The 24,604-nt window shown below is 37.1% G+C and overlaps 1 protein-coding gene across 1 annotated transcript in view; it reads left to right on the top strand.

Moving 5' to 3' along the window:
* Nucleotides 1-23,889: 23,889 nt before the first annotated feature.
* The window catches only part of ABCB5 (ATP binding cassette subfamily B member 5), a gene marked incomplete at both ends in the record, with an annotated part of 107,555 nt that continues 106,840 nt past the window's right edge, over nt 23,890-24,604 (top strand). The window contains one exon of the mRNA XM_080940602.1: nt 23,890-23,942. Within this exon, the coding sequence (XP_080796728.1) occupies nt 23,890-23,942 (53 nt within the window). The remainder of the gene's footprint in view (nt 23,943-24,604) is intronic.

Genomic DNA, 24,604 nt, shown 5'->3' with positions numbered 1-24,604 from the left:
TGGCTGGCAGATACTGATAATACCCTCTAGCCATTGCTATGAAAACAGACACACACACACACCAAACACACTCCATGTCTTCTCCTTTGCTTCAGGTTCCTTCAAGTTCAGCCTCTCAGCTCTCTCAGATCCTTTCTTTCACAAGCTTTAGGAATACCCTAAGGGTTCTTATTTCATGTTTTTGATAATTCCATCATGAGTCTGCTCTTTCAACCACACTATAATCAAAAGGCTTCATAGAGGTTGTAGTTTCTCCTAGCTAAACCACAGAATTCCAAGATACAAGTCAGTTCTTTCCTACATGTAAAATGGGAAAAGACAGTGATTGAGGGAAATCTTTGAATCCCAGTATTACAAGAGTTTCTGTAGGTCTTGGCAAAATCCCCATTTCTTATTGCTTTCAAGATGTTGTATTTCTACACCACAAACAAGCTTTTGAACTTAAAAACATTATCTCCCTCAAGAACTTGGTTCTTAAGATTTATGCTTGGTATACGTTTAAACTAATCATAAATCCAACTGATATCTCTTTACTAAGGTATACCTGCCCTCCCACAGAGAGCAATAGATGAAGAAAATTACATGGTGGGGGGAAGGTAATTAGTCCTAAGCTCCTGAGGAGCAGGAACATGAAGTGCAGAATTCTGAAGGGATCTCAGAACAGTGTCAGTTCAGCCTGCTTCTTGTAAGGAAGAACATTTACTCATATTTTGAGGTAACTCTAATAATGATCACAGCAGAGTTGATGTAGCATTTGCCTTGTACCAGCACCTTGAATAAGTTTATTCATTAATCCCCACAACACAAACCTTTTTATCTTCTTTCACAGATAAGGAAAGGGAGTCTATATTCATTAGTTTACAGGACTCACAAAAGTGGTAGAACCAGGCACTGTTTTAGTATCTGAATCTACCAATGTTCATGGCACAAAAATATATAATGAAAAGCTAAGTGTACAGAATGAAGCAAACATCAGACATGTAAATGCACCCTGACAACCATTTGACTGGGTCTGTAATAAATATTCCTACCCAGAGAGGCACGTGATGAAAGATTATGAAAGAATGTCTCCTAAGATTCACACCTAAATCGATTCACAAAGGCTAAGCTTGATGCTTAGACAGTAGAATTAAGTAGAAAGATTATTTCAGGTCCATAAAAACAACTAAAAGGAGCAAAGACAAGCTTGAATGTAGTTTTTAATTAGTCTGTACTATTTTGCCAGTTACTTACAAATGAGTCAGAAACTCGATGCCTTATAGTAGTAACGGGCACATTGTTCATAAAGCCGCAATGTAGATGAGGTCAACTTAACTGTGCTTATAGATGCTATTATCTGAGGCAGGATGAAGGCGGGAGCAAGGACTGAACAGGCACTTACACGTGAGCCAGCATGAACAGGTAAGCTGAGACCTGTGCTAGGAAGATGGGCTGCTAGACCTCCCCCTATGCGGCCCGTGGTGTACAGCTAAGGGTGAGAATCCTTCAGAGACCCACATATATGATGCATTTTGGATCTAATATATAAATCAGGCAGAGTCATTTCCCATAGTCTACTTGCTAAGATAGCAACACAAAGCAATCTGAATGCAACACAAAGAGGGAAAGCTTCAAGATGAGAGGGTGGTGGGTGAAGGTGTTTGGGAAGCATATGGAGGAGCACATCAAATGGGAAATGCTATTTGGAATATATTTTAAATGTAGTACAAGGCAAAACTTGAAAAATATAAAAATAATATAAAATGTAAATAATGTAATTTCCTATAACTGACTCTGTCCTTTTCCAGATGTAATCTCACTATTAGCTGCATGGTGTCGCTGTGAGGAGAGGTTAACAGTATATAGCTTAGAAAATAAATTGTCATTCACATGAAATCAGCATGAGTTTCCAAACAGTAGGCTGGGTGTTAGGAAGCCTTGTTTTCACACAAAATGCTTGTTGTGTCTCAGCCACATGGCAAATGTACACTCATGAGCTCACTACAGTGTGGACTTAATTACCAAGTTTATCCAAAAGCACAAGTTTAAGTCTTGACTGAAAGAGAGATGCAAGCTATTTGTCCCAGGCAGCCAAACAGATCTCTTTTATGAAAGGCCATGTTGATGACTTGACCAAGAATCCCTAGTGGTTTTTTTTTTTTTCTTTTTCAGAACAATTTTAGGGCGAGCCCTTATTATTTTTGGCAATGTACATAGAATGGCTTGAACTCTTTCGGTTTTATCCTATCTGATCATCAACAATTCTAACATTTTATTATAATAGACTATCAAAGAATAATGTGTCTATATTCTACAATGATCAAAACATGAGTATTTTAGCATCACTTGCCATGACAAAGACTCTTGTAAATACTTCTCTCTGGCAACTTAGAGTGATGCTGAAACATTAGGCTTTTCTCAGCCAGTGTCAACTGACTTTGAACTTTCAGCATATGAACCACCTCCTTTTCCTTTCACAGGAACACAAGAGACACAGAACAGGAAAATACTGAGTCCTCTTTTGTCTCTCAGAGTGATGCAAACAAAAGTAATGATGAGCAAATACAGATACTGATTGTGTTCTTATGGAATTTATGAGTGATCTGGGGTTAATAAGTCACAAAGATATTGGGTGGAAAGGAGATTCCTGCTATGAAGGCAAAGCTCCTGATTCTGTGAGAGTGTTGTAGTTTACTCTTAGTTTGAGGACACCTGAAAGACTCATTTGTCAGAAGTCAAAACTTCAAGATACTAGGAAATGATAAGAGTCCTTTAAGAGGTGAAGCTAAGGGTTAGTACTCAGGTCTTTAGATGAAATGGGAGCGCTACTTTCTCTGGAGGGTTGTTATAAAAGCCTAAGCCATGTCTCACTTGTTCATACCACTTACATTCTGAGGTATGATCACTTCCTCATTCATGTGTCCTTATCTTCATGATGTGATACAGTTAAAGGTCCCAGGACCAGCATCTTGTCCTTGAGCCTCCAAAGCTGTAAGAACTAAATAATCCTCTTTTCTCCATAAAAAATATTCTTCAGGTATTACATTATAGCGATAAAAATCTAGTAGTACATATTATAAAGTGAATGTTATATTGGAACAGACGTTATGATAGGCTCCATATATGTTGTATTACAAAGAGGCTGACAGGTACAAAGGAAAGTTTTTTGTTGAACTGAAGCTAAAGGATGAACATGAGAAAAAAGATGGAAAAAGACAGGGAAGTCAAAGGACTTAAAGAAGGACTAAGCTCACAGGATGGTGTATGGTTCAGGTGACCTGGAGGGACCTTATCCTGAAAAGCATAAAGCTATTAACAAGTTTTCAGCCTGTGGAGTTTTAAACTTCATCTATTGCAGAATGTATCATTGAAAGCAAGTAGTCAGTAGTTATTTGGTTTCCTTCCACACCTTCTGCCACACCACACTTCTTTGAGACTACAGCTGATGTTCTCTTACCTCCTTAGTAATGCTTCTGTTCTTAGAGCCCCTCCTTAAAGTCTTCCACTTTGCCACTTAGAGTCAATCCTCTTAAAATGCATCCTCAATCACATCACTTCATTTTAGAGACAGGGTCAGTAGAAAATGAGTTCAAGGCCTCTGGGTTTGTTTTTTGTTTTTTGTTTTTTTTTGTTTGTTTGTTTGTTTTTGTTTTTGTGATCTAATGTAATGTCTTTCCTCCCCAATAGTGGACTCCCACTCTTTCTCAAATCAATCTCCCTGGCCCAAACTTTATCTTTCATCTAGTACTCGTATCCTGCCACCTCCCTGACTCTATTCTTACCCCTCCATTAGAACACCACCTATTCTATCCATTCTGTGGATTTACATCAAGTTTCATGCAATTTCCATGCATCTCTCCCTGTAAGCTCAGAACTCATTTCCTATGCCTTAAGTATCTGCAACCAGTTGTAATAAATGTACAACTCTGTAATGCTCTGTAATTGTTTACATCAGTTCAGCTTGCTTCTCTGGGGCCAAACACAAGTTCCTTGTGGGCAGGAAACATGTGTTTTAGATCTTGGATGTCATTTACAACTCTTAGCTAAAGTATAAACATCAGGGACAATGTCAGGACTATACTGACACTTAGTTTATCTGGAGATAGCACAACTCTATTTTGTACACAACAGTGATATCTAGTGGTCAGAATGCTGCATAACTTCTTCAGCTAGTGAAGTGAATATGGCAGTGAGACTGAATAAAAAAAATTACAGATATTTTATGGAGTCAAATTATGCACATTAATCATGAATGTTTATGAAGAGATTTCAAACACAGACTTATGTGTTCTGCTTGCCTGGTTGCTTTTTCCTTCTCCTGAAAACCAATGGCCCACAGACATGCTGAAGTTTCCCTGCCTGCTTCGTGCTAACCACAACTTCCTTTTCCCGTGGAAGATCACCAGAAGTTTTTGTGACAATTATGCAACTTTTAACTTTCTGCTTCCTGTACAGATAGAGGTTAATGTGAAAAAATATTTATTTTGGATATAAAATGTGTAATTGAGGAAGAAACTTGAGATGGGAACTATGATAGGCAAAGGACATACTCATTTCAAAGCTCAGTGTGAGAATGACCATGTACACAAAGCAAAGCTGGTAGACTGTGGCATCCGAAGGACATGGGATCAAATGTCAACTTTTCCCACTGAAGTCGTGTGGTTGTTGTGACAGCCTGACATCTCTGGGGCTCAATTTCCTCATCCCAAACAAGGATGACAGACCTCTTCCCAAGCCACTGAGGGGTGGGTGGATGTAATAGAATCCTATATAATAAGATCCAGACCTGGAGCAGACAATCAATAAATGATAGACAACTATTGTTACTACCCTATACTTTACTAGGGATAAGTGTTCTTCTTTCTAATCTGACATTTTAAAAAACCAAATTCCTGGTTTTTAAAGTTGGAATTGTCACTAAATAATGCTAATACTAATTAAATTATTATTACCTCATGTCCCCTGTTTTTACTTATTGTTGCAAAGTAGTAAATTTGAAAAAAAACTACTTAAAATGTCTGAAAATGGAACAAGGATTCTAATTCCTGGAACTCAAAATGTAGAAGGGGGAGAAAGAAGGTAAGGAGAAAAATGGCAGACTATAATTATCTCCGTAAGTTGCACTTGGAAAAAGAATATATTTAGCTTATGTCCTAATTAGGTTTACTATTGCTATGATGAAACACAATAGCCAATAGTGAGTTGTGAGGTGAATATTTGGCTTACATTTCCAGCTTGTAGCTCATCATTGATGTAAGTCAGGGCAGGAACCGGGAGACGGGAGCTGATACAAAGGCCATGGAGGAGTGCTGCATACTGACTTGTTCTACATGGCTTGCTTAGCCAGCCTTCTTTATAGAACCAACCCAAAATAGCACCATCCTCATTGAACTGGGCCCTCTAACATCAATCATTAATTAAGAAAATGTCTTACAGGCTTGCCTGCAGCCTAGCAGCATTTTCTCAGTTAAGGTTCCCTCCTCTCTGATGACTCTAGCTTGTGTAAAGTCAACATAAAATTATCCAGCATATTTAGGGAACCTGGATCTGAGAAAATTAAAAACAGGGCTATGCAGAGAAATACAAATAAGCATTTCACAAACATCCTCCAAGCACTGTGCAGATTTTTCTTTCTTCCTGAGGGAAGAGTGTGGATAACAAATGTCCCCTTTAAAATGTGTTTTGTTTAGAAAATATCATCAGTCAACCTTTTTTACATACAGAATTGTGTGTGTAATAGTTTTCTGTAGGTTGATGTCAAGACAATACATGATTGGACTGTGGAGAGTGGGGTGGGGAATGAGTCCAGAGGAGCCGAAGAGGAGGAGAGAAGGAGAGATTAGAGAGGAAACAAGATGGAGGCGGAAGTGAATGTTTCCCTCGGCACGTCTCTAGATTGATAAGGTTGTTGTGATTATTTCTAAGGGTTTCTATGGGTCTATTTATCTCTTCTAGATAACCAGATTATATCTTTGTCCATTGGTTGTAAGCATATTGCGTAGAGGGTTGTGAATTGAGAATTTAACATATAAACCGGTTTGATAAGTTAATGATTGTGGAGTCATGTTTATACAAGACAGTGAGTGAAAACAACATTCAAGGATGGGTGGAGTGAACTGCACCTGAGTTCTTAGAGGCGGCTTGGAACCGCTAAGTTAGAGATACCCCACAGTGCCATGTGGCCCTAAGGCAGCCAGCCTACCATGGGATAAAATTCTTATATTTGCTGCAACAGTTTTCTTTCCCAGTGTTCTCACAAATGAGACCATAAATAAATCTCAACTTTATAACTCCACAGATTGTCTACAGTAAGGAACATCCTAGTTTTGTTTAAGCATCAACTTGACACAACCTAAACGCACCTGCAAAGGTAGCCTAAATTGAGAGACTTCTCAAATTAGACTGGCCTGTGGGCATTTATTTATGGGGTTAACTTGATTGGTAATTGATGTAGGAGGATCCAGTCCACTGTGGGTGGCACCTCTCCATAGATATGTGGGTCTCTGCTATGTAAAAAAGATTTCCCAGCATGAGCCTGAGTGAGCCACCAGTGTTCCTTCACACTTGCAATTTCTGTTTCCTGAGTTTCTGATCAGCATTATTAAATGATGAACTTTGATCTAGATGTGTAAATCAGATAAATTCTTTCCTCCCCTAAGGTACTTTAAGAAAAGAAACAAGAAGCAATGCCTGTGATACATCTTTAAAGAATATCAAAGAGCATCTAAATTGCTTGGTTGGTGGTTTTTTAATTCTCTGTGTTAAGTGTTGATTAAGGATAATGAACACATGCCTTCTCTGAATGGCAACTCTGCAAAGTTAGCAAACAATCTCCTCTATTTTTCAAACTAGTTAGCAGACTGCATAGAAAAATCTGAACTTCTCACATTCTTGTTTGCTTCTTTGGACTTAAGCAACCTCAAATTTCAGGGTATTAAAGCAACAGAGGTTTTTTTTTTTTCCCACATAAATAACTGCAGGCTTTGTATTAAGTCATTTTTTCCCTAGGACCCTGCTGATGAGGAAACCACTAGGAGGAAAACAAAGACCCAGCTAGACATCTCTTGCCACCAAACGAAACCTTCAGTACCAGGAATGGGCTATATCTATTTATGTTGTTGGACAAAGGGACTTCATAGAAACCCCTAAACAACTCAGGCTGTTACCAACCCTATTGGTGGCTCTCTGAAAACTGTTAAGGCCCTGTTGCCAAAGACAGCACCTACATAACTCAGGAAACATAGAGAAGTTGAGTTAGTACCTACCTAAAGCCTTCATCCCTATTGACTAATGCTCATGGTACTACATAATAAAGGTAAACACCAAACAAACTACAAATCCTGTGGTCTGCAATAATGATCTGCCTTATGATATGTGGTACAATCTTGGCACAAACCCTGTGGGAGTAAGCAACCAATGACTGATTTGACTTAAGGCCCACTACACTAGATGAAACACATCCATAATACTGCCTTGTTAACTAAGAACCAAAGACTAAATAGCTCAGAGACTTAGGGTAAGATTAAAAGCACTTGTCTAAAAATGAGGAAAGGAGCAATAAAATGACTCCTAATAATATTCTATTATACTTTTAGACCTTACTTGGCCATCATCAGAGAAGCTTCCTCTTACAGAAGACAGGAACCAGAAGAAACCCACAAGTGGGCAAAGTACAAAGAGTAAAAGACCTTGGAATACTCATTCCTAAATGGATTTTATCATCAAATCTCTACCCTCAGAACTTAGGGCCACTATGAAGAAGGAAGTGGGAAGAATGTAAGAGCCAGTCAGGATGGAAGACACTGAGGAGACAAGTCCTTCTAGACAGGACAGGACTAATACACATATGAACTCACAGAGACTGTGGTAACATGCCCAGGTCTAAGCCAGATGGGCCCTGGTGTTGAAAGGGAATGTAGACACAGCCTGCATCTCTAACATGCAAGTGATCACCAGTTGACCACTGCTTTCAAAGGGAAAATTAGTGGTATAAAAATATTTCTTAATGGGTATAAGAGACACACTTAAGGGCAGGCCCCATGCCCACCAGTAGATGGCCAACACATAATGAAGTCAATGGTATTTTTTAACATGTTGTTGTTGTTGTGTTTTTGTTATGTTTTGTTTTTGTTTTGTTTGTTGTTTTGTCTCATAATACTTTGCCTAGGCATTTTTTAACATTAGAGGCCTTTGCTTACATATTATAGTTTTTGATTTTGTGTTCTTATGGGGTTTCTGTATGTATGGATGTGTGTCTCTGTGTCTGTATCTGTCTCTTGTACATTATTTGATCTTTTTTGTTTGTTTTGTCCTATTCAGTGTGTTCTATTTTGTTTGTTGATTTTGTATTTTGTAGAGGAAGATAAGGTATGGAGTTGGTGGGTGGGGAGGTAGTGGAGGATCTGGGAGGAGTTTGGGAGAGAAAAACATGATCAGAATATAGCATATGAAAATAAATATATTTTTAACTTAATAAAAGATTGCTGTAAAAAGTTGTGACTGATACAAATCATGTCACATGAACTCACCACATTTGTGGTCATAATTTTTGTCATCATGTCTCCCAAAAACACACTTCCAAAGCAGATTTTAAATCAAGAGTCCTTTTTACCCACCTCACCTCTCAATCTGGCTTTAGCTTCTCACAGAGTCTATTGTATCCTTATCTGATATTAAATTAGAATAATGACCTAATACCACATATCTTAGGAATGAAACTTCTTAAACTAAGTTGTTTTTAATCATTTGCTAAACAGAGTATTTAATAGCAAAGAAAACAAAACAACAAGACAAACCTACTAAAATAATCTTCCCTTTACACAATATAGGGATCTCTATCAGGCCATGAACACACAAATTCTCACATTGGAGAAGTCAGTATCATTCTGAAGGAAAGCAAGACTCCCTGGAGAGCTAACACCAGACATTATCATTTTCCCCATTGTCACTGCCAAGCTCCCAGAATACCTCCCATGGGAGAACATCTATCCATGCCATATGCTTGAAATAATTTTTGGCTCTTTGCTAATACTAAGATAAGTTGTATGTTTTTATCATTTTAATAGCTAACATAACCTTGTTATTATCTAAAAGAACCCAGAATTTTTTCAGTACTATACCATCAGTAAATAACAAATTAGGTGGTCAATACATATTTATTAACAGCGACAGCAAGGGATTTAGGGTTTTCTAACTAACTTTCAGGATCCCAGTGTCTGTGGTCAACTTTCAAAAGTCTGCTTTTTGTTCACTCAAGAGAACCTAAAGTCCTGAAGAAAGACCCCCCAAAGTGGAGAAAGGCCCCAGGTGGGTAGCAGGAGTGTTTCCCCTCACATCCTCCCCATAGTGCCCCACATGTTCTGCTGGATAGGGTGACACATGGCAAGGTTTAACTAGTCTCTGTGCCTGACTTTACCAAAGTTCATATTTCATTTTATGTACATTCATAATGAATTCAGTGGTTTGCAGCTCAATGGTTCTAACTAGACCCTGTCTCAGTATACACAACACTATTGTTTAAAACATTCAAAGGTTGAAGGGTAGGTGCACAAAATCTATTACAGGTATTTTAGGAAGATTTGATGAAACCATTTGGAAAATGGGATATCTCCTTTTTACCTCCTTCTACCTAGCCCTACTCCTCCTCCTTTAGTAGATCTACATTTCAAAGCCTCCTGTTTGTTAAGAACCCAGAGAAATCTTTGGATTTCTAACACACTGCACCAGAAGAGACCAAATGTTTAAGAAACCCTCACACATAGCACAAATGCCTTAGATATGAATTCAAACATCTGTCCTGTTTTGTAGCGATAGCACAATAATCTTCCCCTGTAGTAATAACGTTTTAGTGTCCTGTTTTCTGATGCCTTGAGATATGGAGAATTTACTGACTTTTAAGAGGATTGCCTTAGTTCTTACTAAGACAGCAACAACATGCCTCAGAGTCAGAACCTTGTCCTACTTCTTTACCAAGTTCTCACATTATCTCTAATCACCACAGGGCCAAGTACCAGACAACTAGGGGTGTCTCGTAAGCCCCAGAGCATATTAGGGTTATTCAGAGTAGTCAAATGTGAGCCGACTTGCCTAACCCTTTTAATCAAACAGCAATAAAGGTGATTGCCTTATTTTCCTATATTTGCAGTGTCCTGACTAAGCCAAGTGTTAGATCCCACTTAGCAAACATGTTAGGTTAATCTTCCTCCATTACAGTTCCTTCCAGGTCTGTGTATCTAACTACACTTAGATCATTTGGAAGTTTGAGGCTGTACTGACTGAGCTGTCTGTACCACTTCTGAACTCATCTTTAGAGCAACCCATTTAGAACTATAGTTTTTAAAATATTTTATTAGTAAATATATTATTATTCAAGTGTTACTACCTATTTTACAGGGTCCAGAAAATTAAATACATTTTTTTCAGAATATAATGATAATGCATTTCTTTGAAAATATTTTGAATGAACTATAAAAATCTATAAAAGTCTAAATGCCACAACTTATCTAAAGAAAAATAATTGTCCCTCCTTAGATTAGAAATTATCTCGGAAACCTTTATAGATTCATATGGAACATCACTTCTAGAACTTAATTGTTCATTTATATCTAGTGGTTCAAGCTTAACATTTTAGAAAATGCTATTAACACATGTGATCCCTCTCATAACTGGCTATTATTTTTTTGTCTCAAGGAAATTAGTTTTGCACCTTTTCCTTTTTTATTACATGTAGCCCAAGCTGTATTGTAAACTTTGACTTATTTAAATTAGCTTCATATTAACATGTAAATGGCTATGTATACAATCATGTATAGGTCCATGTATATGAATCACACACACACACACACACACACACACACACACACACACACACACACACACGAGTGCTCATGCACAATCATATATCATCACACATTTGTATCTATCTGATTTAAGACCTCTTTTCAGACTCAGATACAATTGAATAAAACTCAGGCCAGTCAATGATAAATAACAAAGTAAGCATTATAATCTTCCTCATCTATAAGATGAAGCTACAGTACCATTTTTATGAAATTTTGGTGAGAAGCTAATGAGCAATTGTTTAAATCTACTTGGCACCTAACAAAGACTGAAGGCTCTATGAACAGGATAAAATCAGAGCAGAGAAACAGGGATTTGGGGCTATTTTTACATTGCTGTCTGACTTACAGAACTTTTTCATCCATAACTTCACCACCCTTTTACAGATACTTTTGAGGTAAATGACACAATATCAATCTACTTGACCTGAGGTTCAGTCTTGGACATCTTCCCAAGGAGTCAACAAATAAACCTGAACAACCACTGAGTTGGGAGAATATGGGGGGATTCTCCTGCCTCGGAGATAAGCAAGGCATATACATATAAGTACCTATAAACTGTGGCAGTAATGGTGAATCTTGGGTATATAGAAAGACAGCAGAATGCAGTTCAGAACACAGATTTTGGAATAGGCAACTTAGCTATTCCACTTGAATAACTACATTATCTAGACAATAACAAATCTTCCACAAATCTTCTAAACAATAGTAGACTCTTATAAAAAAAAAAAAGTCTAGTGATTCAGTGGTTAATAATATTACTGGTAGCATAATATTGAATACTTATTGAAATTTTATGTAATTATTCTAATACTTCAGAGAATACGTGCTTATGGAAGCTATTTCTACCATTGCAGACTTTGAGAATAAAACAAAGCAATGTTTTTTTTTTCTCCCCTAATATAAGCAGATGCAGGGGTGGTCAACACTACACACACTTAACGAAACTGGAGGCACAAAGAGTCTGGGCACAGATCACAAAGAGCTCAATGGAGGTGTTGGATTTCTTCCCTAAGATCCAACCCTTCTCTAGAGAAATTTCTGTGGTTCTTTCATTTCACTTAAAAGGGAAAAGGGCAAAGAAAAAAATCTTCCATTTGAGGAATTCCCTTCTAGAATTTCATAGTTTTGTCCCACACTCTCTTGGGTCTAGAAAATGACTTTGTGTTCCTATGTTTAATATTCTGAGCCTCTGATAAAGATGGATTTTTGTTGAGTTTAAGGCCCACACAGGTTCCAATTTAGAACTAACCCTAAATCTTTTGTGGCTTTCCGTTAGTCTTGGCAGAACACTTTTGGGGTGGGAGGATTCTTAATGGGTTTCTTTAAAGAGACTCTTTAAAGAGTTCATTTAGGCTCAAACCAAAGTAAACTAACCATTTTATTCCCATGGATTTCAGAGACAAGGGTTAGGCTTCAGGAGAAATGTAGTAAGCAGAGCCTGCTGAGAATAGAGCTGATATTGGAGGCCATGAGACTGCACCTCTATAGAGTTGTTAAAGACGTTTTCTCACAAAATCCTTTTTAGAGCAACCCATGCATGAACCTGCCTGCATCTGTACAATATTAAAAGGCCATTGTAGCCCAAATGAATCCTAGGTACATGAACTCATGAAATGAACATCGGAAAGGAAAGAACAGCTTTACATTTTTCTTGAAATGGCAATTCAAATTAAAACTTCTAACCATTGTTCCCTGCTAAAAGTCCTCCAGGTCCTACCTAGAATCCTTGTCATCTTACTAAACAAACATCTACCTGAGGTTGTAGACGATAAGAATGTTTTTCTCTGGTGCTTCTTCCTCTTCTTCATAGTTTAGATGTTGTATCTGAAAATGTATATAGTTTGGCAGTTTTTTATTCTCTGAATTATAAGAAACTGATATTCTGCCCTTAATTCCTTCTCTTAAATACTTAAAAGAATCCAAAAAAGACTTTTTTAATGAACTCATGTTTCAAATATAGTTTAAAAATTAAAAATAAAATGTTTTACATTAATAAAATTAGTTGATATTATAAACCAATAATTCTATAAAAATTGAGCACATTTTTATCTTTAATCGAACTACAAGTGGTTTTGATATTTTCTTAAAGTAGCAGTATTTATATTAAGACAAGGTTAAATGATTTGTCTTCAGAATTACTAACATTTACCATCAAATATTTTAGCTTTTCCTATTATAATGATAGATAATAGTTAGTTAAATAGATAAATGATAAATAGTTGATAATAGATAGATATATATATACTACTGTTTTAACTAAAATTAAAGTGGTACTGCCTCCTTCAAGGTATTTACTTAGAAGAAATAAAAGCCATATACTCTGACTTCCATATCTCCTGCAGCATCACTCACAAAAGCTGCAATATGGAAACCAACCTAATTATCTCTTAATGTACAAACAGATAAAGAAGATGTGGTATACATACCATAGAGTACTATTTAGACACAAAAAGAATAAAACTGCCAATTAAAACATAGAAAATTATGTTAAGTGAACCTGAAAAATACATTATGTGAAATAAATAAAAAAATAGAAAGGAAGACACCACATGATCTCACTCATATGTAGAATATAATATCACATAGAAGTTGAAAATATAACAGCAGCTACCAGAGACAGTGGGAATGGTAGATTAACTACTGAGTATACGGTTATTTGATAGGAAGAGTAAGTCTTGAAATTCTTTGGCATAGTGAAGTTAATATATGAATATAATTAATAGTAATTCATTTTGTTATCTCCAAGCAAAAGATATTTAATTAAAAAAGTCTCTAGGTAAGAGATATTTAAAAGTGTACTTGAAGAAATAATCAAAGTTTTAGAAGACAGATATACTAATTAACCTGTGATGATTATAATTAAATAATTTGTATACCAAAACATCATATTACATCTCAAAAGCCACCTACAAATATTTATCAGCTAACAAAAAAAACAAAAAAATTACATTTAGTGACTCAACAACTAAAGAAAAACATTTGGAGAAACATTTTAAAGATTTTTATTATCATAATTAAGAATATATAATAGTAGGTCTTATTGTGACATTTTCATTCATATATGGAATGTATTTTGATCATGTTTAATCCATTAATCTCTCTTATCTACTCCTACTCCCATGAAAACCCTTCTGCTTCTCAAATAGTTCCATTCTACTTTTGTGTGTTTACTTAGTTATTATGTATTTACTGTGACCCGGTGAATTTCACTGGGGTTGTTCACAGGAGTATGAATGAGAGATTATTTTCAGGAGTGTAAGCAACTTGCCAGTCGCTATACCAATGAAGATGTCTCTCCCTTCACCAACAACATAGAGATCTCAGGGACAGATAGGCTTCATAAGACCTTCCTCCATAGCAACAAATTCCCTGATGATAAAATGTTGACAAGTCCAATCTTATACGGGTCTACAGTCTTCCTAGGCTATAGCTTATACAGTCTGCAGCTGCTACAACATAAAAAAGGCCATTCCCAGGAGAAAGCATTCTACAGCACTCTGCCCATTTCTCCAGATCTTATATTTCTTCAGCCCATCTTCTGTGATGTTCCCTTAGCCTTAATAATAGCAATGTTTTATTTACAGCTGAGCATTCAATAATTAGTATTGTCAGAAGTTTGATCAGCCATAAGTCTCTGAAATAACTGCTATTTATTCACTACAGAAAAAAAAAGTGTCTATGACAAAAGCTGCCAGCAGCTCTAACCCTATGAGCATAAACGTAAAGATTCAGAAGGCAAGTTTGACAAAAACAGTGTGTCCATGTAGCAACATGCCAGTTACAGTTGTGCTAGGGAAAACTGGGTTTTTTTTTTTTTTTTTTTTTTTTTTGAGGGGGGTTGTTTTTTTGATTGTTTGTTTGTTTGTTTATTATTGCTGGGTTTTTTTTTTTTACTAAGTTTACAGTACCAGACATGAATCCTCTCCTATGGAGTGTATCTCAAATTCAAGCAACAAAGTAATTTTTTATCCCCAAGACAGTGTTACCACTCTTGCACCAGTAGGAACATCTTGCCTAGCAGGTGGTTGTTCAAATATTTTAAAAATAAATAACACTGCTTTTCTATAAACTTTCTAAGGAAGTTTCTAAACACTTATTCTGGAAAACAAAGAGTGCCAAATTCTTTCATAAGTCTGGCATACTTTGACAAAACAATGAGGAAAATTATACAAAAAAAATATCCTTCATTCATATAGGTGCTAAAATTCTAGACAAAATAATCACAGATCAAATTGATCAGTTCAAAATAGAATAACATAAAGAACAAAGAAATATGTTAAGCTTTGTTGCAGTAAATATTAAATTGATGGTTTCTTTCTTTATCTGCCCCCGTGGTCTCACTCAGAGGATTCCACTCTAGCGTGGAGCCGAGCACACAGACGGCCACTTGGTCCACAAGCTATTCTCTCCACATGATTCCTTTCCCAGGCAGTTCATTCTGCCCACCCTGATGTATCTGTCCTGGGTGGTTACAACTACCCTGGTGTGTTCCCTTCCACTACCACCCAGCACAAACATGACTCCAAAGCCCAATAATTTTCATTCTATGTTTGTATATTAAATTCTCAATCCACAAATCAAAACACAATAAGATTAAATCCAAAGGACAAAGATACAAACTACCCTTCTATAAGAGATAATTTTTTTAAAAGGCCTATAGAATCCCTTAAAAATATTCATATCTACCTATCGCCAATTACGGCCACCAAAATCTAGGCCTTCTTTCTCCAGCTCCATCTTGATTTCCCCCTTCTCTCTTCCCCCTCTTCCATTTTCCTATCTTTTCTCTTCCTATCTCTGAAGTGTCCAATCATGTATCACCTTAACATCACTCTATGAACCTTCAGAATCAATTGCCCTAGATTTCTCTTTCCACCAACATCCTAAAAACAACATCCTTCTTTGTGCCTCCAGCAACCACCTCTTAGAGAGCATTATGAAAGACCGTATGAATTTGGTAACTTCCAAATCAAGAGGTGAAGAAGGCTCACCTGACATATGAAGCAGGGGGCAGATAATCATACTACTAACCTGCTAAAGCTAACAATATACTGAAAAGGCTGAGGCACTAATTGGGCAGATGGCTCCCCCAACAGAAGAGATCTCCAGGGTGAAATGCAGAGACTGGGGCCTTTGAGTGCACTGGAAGAAAGAGTTATCCAAGCAAGTACTGGCATGGAACATATTCTGGGCCCAAAGAAGGAAACTAGGACTCACAGAAGATCCAGAGTCTTCACAACTCAGACTTCATAAATCAGGTAGTGACATAAATAAGAGACAAGTAGTGAGACACACAATAGTGATAAGAGAACGAAGAATGGTGTAAGGCTTCCCTAACACCCAAAGACAAAACAGTAAAGCCATGAGAATGTGGCTGAAACTGATTATCCAGGTAACCCATTGTCCATTTGCACAAATAGGAAGACATTGTTTTAGAGTGTATTCAAACTAGTCTTCTACTCATTGAGAAATCTGGCAGAAGAACCATGTCCCCTCAATATCTCATGTTCAGATCCCTGGTCCCACTCCTCATTTTTATGGTCATATGAAATTCAGAATAGGATTGCCACTGGTGTCATCAAGTCACTTATGAGGTTCCTAGGACCAAATCCTGGCTGTTGAAAACCTGATATGTCAATCCCAAAAGGATCATTCTCATCAAGTTATCAATGCTGCCTCCAGAACACTTAGTGTAGTTGAAGGGTTCAACCCTCAATTACCAGCTTAGTGCCCCAATTAAAGAAAGGTAGCCTGTGTATTGTCCTACCTACAAATAGGAAGTCCCAAAAAGCAGCTTCTAGGCACTAGGCAAGACACATTCCCAGGTTCCCACAAGGTGTTCACAGAATGCTCCAAAGAAATAGAAATTGAGATTATTAAAAATCCCTGAGGGAAACATTTGAAGATAAGGTTTGATGTGGGTTGTAAAACCCTTCCAGGAAGTTTGGTAAGATAGAGCAGGTCAAAACCCAGAGACTCACTGGGCACACACCACAGACTTAGGTGTTTCCCAGCTCCTAAGGCGCAAAACACAGTTTTCCATTCTAATGTGATACCGTGAGGCCTGGTGGGTTTAACTAATACATTTACCTTCCCAGATATTCCTCCCTGCAAAAAATATTTAATCTCAGACCCACCCTGAGAAGAGAGTTATGGTTTGATGCATCCACTTTTTGCCATAACAATAAACTGTTTAGAACCATGGACTGTCTCTTTTCACCAAGATCTACCATACAGAGCCAAGAAGGAGGTCTTCACCTAAGGAGCTGCAACCAAATCTCCCATAGAAGGCCTCCATGTGCTCTCAGCCACAACCTCCACCAAGCTTGCCTCTGACAAGCTAAGGACAATAATTCCAGATGGGACAAGCCAGAGCTGCCCTTCTCCCTTAGCTACAGGCTAGACACTGTCCCTAGCCAGAGCCATCACCTCCCCCCTCATTTCTCTACTTTTTTTTATTGTTATCACTTTTATTGTATATTCTCTGTATTTAAATCTCAAATGTTATCCCCTTTACCCCCCACTCACATCTACCCCCCTCCCCTTGCTTCCATGAAGATGCTCTCACTCCCAACCACACACTTCCACCTCAGCACCTTGGCATTCCCCTACTCTGAGAAAACCAGCCTTCACTGGACCAATGGCCTCTCCTTCCATTGATGCCAGACAATGTTATCTTCTGCTACATGTACAACTGGAGCCATAAGTCTCTCCTGCATACTCATTGGCTGGTGTTTTAGTTCCTGGGAGTTCTGGAGGGTTTGGTTGATTAATAATGTTGTTCTTCCCATTTAGCTCCTTTAGTTCTTTCACTAGGTCTTTCATTGAGGTCTCCATGCTAAGTCCAATGGTTAGATGCAAGCATCCACATCTGTATCATATGGCTCTGGCAAAGCTTCTGAATAGACAACCATATCAGGCTCCTTCCAGTAATCACTTCTTGGCATCAGCATAGGGACTGGGTTTGGTGGCTGCATATAGGATGCATCGGTGAGTGAGGCAGTCTCTGTATGATCTTTTTTTCAGTCCTTGTTTCTCTATTTGTCCCTGTATTTTATTTCATGAGTATATTGTTCCCCCTTCTAAAGACTGAAACATTCACATTTTGGTCTTTCTTCTTCTTGAGCTTCATGTGTTCTGTGGATTGTATCTTGGTTATTCCAAGGTTTTCAGCTAATATCCACTTATTAGTGAGTGAGTGCCATGTGTGTTCTTTTGTGACTGGGTTACCACATTCAGGATGATATTTTCTAGTTCCATCCCTTTGCTTAGGAATTTTATGAAGTTGTTGTTTTTAATAGCTGTATAAATGTAGCACATTTCCTGTATAAGTTCCTCTGTTGAAGGATATCAGGTTCTTTCCAGCTTCTGGCTATTATAAATAAGGCTGCTATGAACATAGTGAAGAATGTGTCCTAATTATATGTTGGAGCATCTTTTGGTTATATGCCCAGGAGAGGTAACACTGAGTCCTCAGGTAGTACTAAGTCTAATTTTCTGAGAAACATCCAGACTGATTTCCAAAGTGGTTATATGAGCTTGCAAACCCACCAACAATGGAAGAGTATTCCTCTTTCTCCAAATCCTCTACATCATCTTGTGTTAACTGAGAGATCTTATCTATTTGGACTGGTGTGAGGTGAAATCTCAGGGTTGTTTTGATTTGCATTTCCCTGATGATTAGGGATGCTGAGCATTTTTTTAGATGCTTCTCAGTCATTTGATATTTCTCGGTTTAGAAATCTTTGTTTAGCTCTGTACTCCATTTTTTAAAGGATTATTTGATTGTCTACAGTCTAACTTCTTGAGTTCTTTGTACATATTGGATATTAACACTCTATCAGATGTAGGATTGGTAAAGATTTTTTCCCAATGTGTTGGTTGCCATTTTGTAATATTGACAGTGTCCTTTGCCTCACAGAAGCTTTGCAATTTTGAGGTCTCATTTGTTGATTCTTGATCTTAGAGCATAAGCTATTGGTGTTCTGTTCAGGAAATATTCTTCTGTGCCTATGTGTCCTAAGTTCTTCCACACTTTTTCTTCTATTAGTTTCAGTGTACCTGCTTTTATGTGGAAGTCATTGATCTACTTGGACTTGAGCTTTGTACAAGGAGATAAAATTAGATTGATTTGCATTCTTCTACATGCTGACTGCCAGTTGAACCAGCACCATTTGTTGAAGATGCTCTATTTTTCCATTGAATGTTTCTAGCTCTATTCTCAAAGATCAAGTGACCATACCTGTGTAGGTTCATTTATGGGTCTTCAATTCTATTCCATTTATCTACCTGCCTGTCTCTGTACCAATACCATGCAGTTTTCATCATGATTGATCTGTAATACAGCTTAAGGTCAGGGATAGTAATTCCCACAGAAATTCTTTTATTGTTGAGAATAGTTTTGGCTATCCTGGGTTTTTTGATATTCCAAATGAATTTGCAAATTGTTCTTTCTAGTTCTGGAAGAATTGAGTTGGAATTTGAATGGGGATTGTGTGAATCTGTAGATTGTTTTTAGCAAGGTAGCCATTTTTCCTATATTAATCCTGTTAATCCATGATCATGGAAGATCTTTTCATCTTCTTCCGTTTTCTTCTTCAGTGACTTGAAGTTCTTGTCATACAGATCTTTCACTTGCTTGGTTAGAGTCACAACAAGGTATTTCATATTATTTTTGACTATTTTGAAGGGTGTTGATTCTGTAATCTCTTTCTCAGCCTGTTTATCCTTTGAGTAGAGGAAGGCTACTTATTTGTTTGAGTTAATTTTATACCCAGCCACTTTTATGAAGTTCTTTATCAGCTGTAAAAGTACTCTAGTGGAATTCTTGGTGTCACTTAAGCAACTATCATATCATCTGCAAATAGTAACATTTTGACTTCTTGCTTTCCTATTTGTATCCCTTTGACCTCTTTTTGCTCTCTGGTTTTCTGGCTAGTATTTCCAGTACTATATTGAGTGGGTAAGGAGAGAGTGGGCAGCCTTGTCTAGTCCCTGATTTTAGTGGGACTGTTTCATGTTTCTCACCATTTAGTTTGATGTCGGCTACTGATTTACTGCATATTGCTTTTACTATGTTTCGGTATGGGCCTTGAATTCCTGATCTTTCTGAGACTTTTATCATTAAAGGGATGTTGAATTTTGTCAAATGCTTTCTCAGCATCTAGAGAGATGATCATGTGATTTTTTTCTTTGAGTTTGTTTATATAGTGGACTACATTGATGCATTTCCATATATTGAACCATCCCTCCATTTCTGGGATGAAGCCTACTTACTTGATCATGGTGAATTATCATTTTGATGATATAGTTACTGCCTCCAGGATTACAGAAAATCTGTTTCACAGATACATGCCCCGGAGAGTGACACACTTAGCTATGCTGCCTCTTCCCTGTGATTTTATACAATAGCATCATAATATAAAAGCAAAGCCAATTATTTCTTCTATACACATGACTGTTAAGGGTATATCTCACACTTTCTGATAGCTACATTTCAATCTTTAAGCCAAATAGCTCCATGTGATGATGCTAATGCTAAGACAACTCTGAATGTCACCTTCCGTGACCACAAGCCATCTTTCTTCAGACACTCATTGTTACTTTTTATGATAGTTCATACCATTTGAGTATTGAACTTAACTATTGACTTTTGCACTTTTCTTGTCTTGTCAATTTTCCCTTTATCTATTTTGCTCTGAAATATATCTTGCCACCACAAACACAATCAGAGTGAATCTATCTGTCTCTGTTTTGTCCAAGTCCCAGGCTACCATAGCATCAGATTAATTCTATGACAGACAGAAGGCTGGTTCTCTTTTCTTCTCAGAAAGTTATAATAGTTGCCATAATGATTTGGTTCAATGCCTAGAACAACCTTATCTACTTAACAACAGAACTCATTGCTTTACTGACCAAAGGTTCACCTTACATTCCCGAAACTGCTCCTATTTTTCCTCTAGGCACCTTTCCTTGGTGAAATTTTAGTAACCTTCTCCTCAGTTACCTCAGACCATTCTTATCTGCAAGTGAAAGAAAGCATTTGGGGTCATGCTGTTCTTTCTCAGAGTTCTCATATGCTAGATTAGTTACTGTTTAAATTATTCATTATATAATGCCCTCTCCTACCAGATGTATTAGTAGGATTCTCTAGAAAAAATGAAAAAGTATGTGTGTGGGGTGTGTGTGTGTGTGTAAGCTAATGCAGTACTTATGCAAAAAAGTCTCCAAATAATAGCAAAGCATAATCAACATATGAAAGTGATTAAAAATATCATCAGTGAAATTCATGCCTAGATTATAAGCATACTTTAACACGGAAATCAATCAATCTTATACACAGACTTAATTAAAAATATACATGATTATATCAATATAATACTTAATAAAGTTCAACACAATTTTGTAAGTTTAAAGACAGTCCACAAAGTTAGAGTAAAGGTATTTCTCCTAAAAGGTTATGCAATAGTTAGTGTCTAACAGTTCCTCAGAATCACTATTTTGGAGGAAAATAGAAGTCACTACGAGTGCTGAAGAGGTGGCTCAGCGGTTAAGAGCACTGACTGTTCTTCCAAAGGTCCTGAGTTCAAATCCCAGCAACCACATGGTGGCTCACAACCATCTGTAATGGAAATCTGATGTCCTCTTCTAGTGTGTCTGAAAACAACAACAGTGTTCTCACATACATGAAATAGATAAGTAAATCTTTAAAAAAACATTAAAGTCACTATGAGACACCACTTTGAATCTTTACAGGTACCAAAGCACAAAAGGTTTGATGAGGATATAAAGAAATGGGAATACATGTGTATTGCTTCTGCACGGGAAAAGTCCTACAATCTCCACAAGAACAAGAATGACAAGTCGTCAAAACTGGAAACACAGGACAAGGTCCAGCTATTATTTTTTAGATTCATGAAGCAAAGCGAAAGGTCACTCAAACAGAAACTTGGATGAAAATGTCCAAGGTGGTTTTATTCATAAAAATCCCAGAGGTGGAATATGTACACAGAGTAATATTTCAGTCACAAAAGGAATTCAATTCTGATAAATACCTGAACCTTGAAACATGCTAAGTGAAAAAAAGCCTAATTCATGGAGGCAGAGTGTGTACTAGAATTTATTAAAATTAGATAGTGAAAGAATTATTATTTCATGCAAACACAACTCACCTTGGGGGCATGAGCCCGTTTTGAAAATGACTAGTTATGCTGGTTGTCAACACTACAAACGAGCCTAATGCCACTGACTTTTAAACTCTGCACTTTAAAAATGTGATATTATTAAGGTTATATTACCTATATTTTTACACAACTAAATGACATTAAAAATTCTGCATTACTATTAATGTACCACATAACACTTGGCTGCTGATTTGGAGACACTGAGTTATAAGACTTCAGTATGGTGGGGAAGGTGATATTGTAAGCTCCTCAGGAAAAGAAATATATTTTAGATTCTTGTAACTAATAATTGGTTCATAAATAAATTCAGTATTTTGAAAGTAGTTTGTAAAGGAATTTGTGAGACATGTAATTTACCAAGATAAGATATTTGTAAAGTGAGCCAAATGTTGACTGTGAAATAGATATTAACAAACAGCAAACACAGAAGGACATTCTAGGGAGCAGTGTAAATCAGTACAATGAGAGCCTCACATAGGCTGTTGCATATGCTGTCAGTGTGCTGCTGACGTACTAAACATTTTATTTTATTCACCTATTTTAAAAGGCTGGAACTAAACAACAGAAAGTATGTGTGCCACTACAGACTGTGTTAAAAGGATGTTTTTTCTACTCAGTGGGTTTGCTTTATTTATTTTAATTTCTCATTATTTCCCACGGCAACATTGTATTGCTTTATGAGGAACACCATGTGCTTTACCTGGGACTTTATCACTGATCATATCAGATAGTACAGCTGTCTACAGCAGAACACAAGGTTGGCTAAGCATGAACATTAAAGGAAAGTTTTTTTGTTGAGAAAAGCAACACATGAGACTTGTGCACATGGACAACAGATCATGTTCTTACTGAGGTGAGATTTAATACATCTTCATGCTATGAATGTGTGGGTTTTATTATGTAATTGCTAGTTTTATAATATGTTAAAGATATTTACTAACTATTCCATGACTTTCTTGTGTTACTGCATTCCTTGTGTATATATTAAATTAGAAATCCTATAAAATCCTACAAAAAAAAAATCTCTTATACTCACTGTGGTGAATGGCTGCATTTTTTTCTCTTGTTTAGTGCTGCGTTCCTTTCTGATCCAATTGGAACACAATAATTCATTAGGAACATCACTTTCTAAAAGCCTATCAGCACTCCATATGCTTTGGTACTGTTTAATTAATTAGTAATTCCACCCTAAAAGTTACACAAGGTATCTTTAGTATGGTCTCAGTACAGGACAATATATGCTTTAGCAAATGAGACTGATCGTGGGCATATTTTATCAGTAGTGAAATAATAACTTATGCACACAATGATGGGCTTAGGACAAGTATCACCCAAAGGAAGGATTGTTGTGTTTAATGCAGCTCTAATGACCAATAGGTTTCCAAAATATTCTCAGTTTTAGTACTACAAGTCTACTTATGGTGGATTATCTAACTCAGTAGTTGGCAAAACAGAGAACTACCCTCTTAAAATGCTGGATTTCAGGAAAATAATATTCCACATTTTAGAGAGAGTCCTAAGCATTAGGTAGCTTCAAGGTTTTCCATGCTGTTATCAAATCAGGGTTAGAGTGGGAATGAAATTTAATATTTGGGTAAACATTTTCCACTTCCCTTTTTTTGTTTTATTCCAATTCTAAAATTTTAGTTAACTCCAGTTCTCAGCTAAGATTGAGGTGAAAAAGTCACAAATTCAGTAACAAAATATGAGCAAGATCAACTGTCTAAGCAGAAGCTTCAGATGCAAGGGAATGCATTCTGAGCAACTTCTGTGGCAGACTGTTAAAGATGTACCATGCTGTTGTATGCCAATCAGGTAAAAATTACACCTACTCATGCTATATTGTTATTATTGTTTTATTTCAGGAGAATTAAACTATAAATAACATGGCACATTCTGAAAGAGCCAACAGGTTGCAAGAAAGTAATCAGAGATATGGGTAAGCATCCACTAAATTCTACAATTTTTCCTGAGATTTCAAGCTTATACTATTCCTTTCAATGTTGTAATCTTTTAAAAACAAAAGGTTTATTTTTCAAAAGTAACAATGTTTGCATTTAGCTGTATTATATTTTTTCCCAAAATTTTTTCATTGGGAATTCTCTTCATTTACATTTCAGATGTTATCCCTTTCCCATAATCCCATCTCCACTCCCCCTTACATTGCCTCCATGAAGGTGCTCCCTCTTCCAACCACCCTCTCCCACCTCAGCACCTTGGCATTCCCCTACACTGGAAAAACACCCCTTCACTGGACTCAAGGCCTCTCCTCCTATTGATGGCAGAAAATACTAACCTCTGCTACATATGTATCTCAGAACATGGGTCTTTCCAAGTGAACTCATTAGTTGGTGTTTTAGTCCCTGGGAGCTGTGGTGGGTTTGGATAGTTGATACTTTTGTTCTTTCCATTGGGTTGCAGACTGTTTCAGCTCCTTCAGTCCTTTCTCTAGCTCCTTGATTGGGGTCCTCATGTTCAATCTGATGGTTAACTGCAAGCATCCTCCTCTTTATCAGTATGTCTCTGGCAGAGCCTCTTCAGAGGCATCTATATCAGGTTCTTGCCAGTAAGCACTACTTGGCATCAGCAATAGTGCCTGGG

The sequence above is a fragment of the Micromys minutus genome (genome assembly GCF_963924665.1).
Source record: "Micromys minutus genome assembly, chromosome: 1".
In the NCBI taxonomy this organism is placed as follows: domain Eukaryota; kingdom Metazoa; phylum Chordata; class Mammalia; order Rodentia; family Muridae; genus Micromys; species Micromys minutus.
This window is presented reverse-complemented; position numbering and strand designations above follow the sequence as displayed.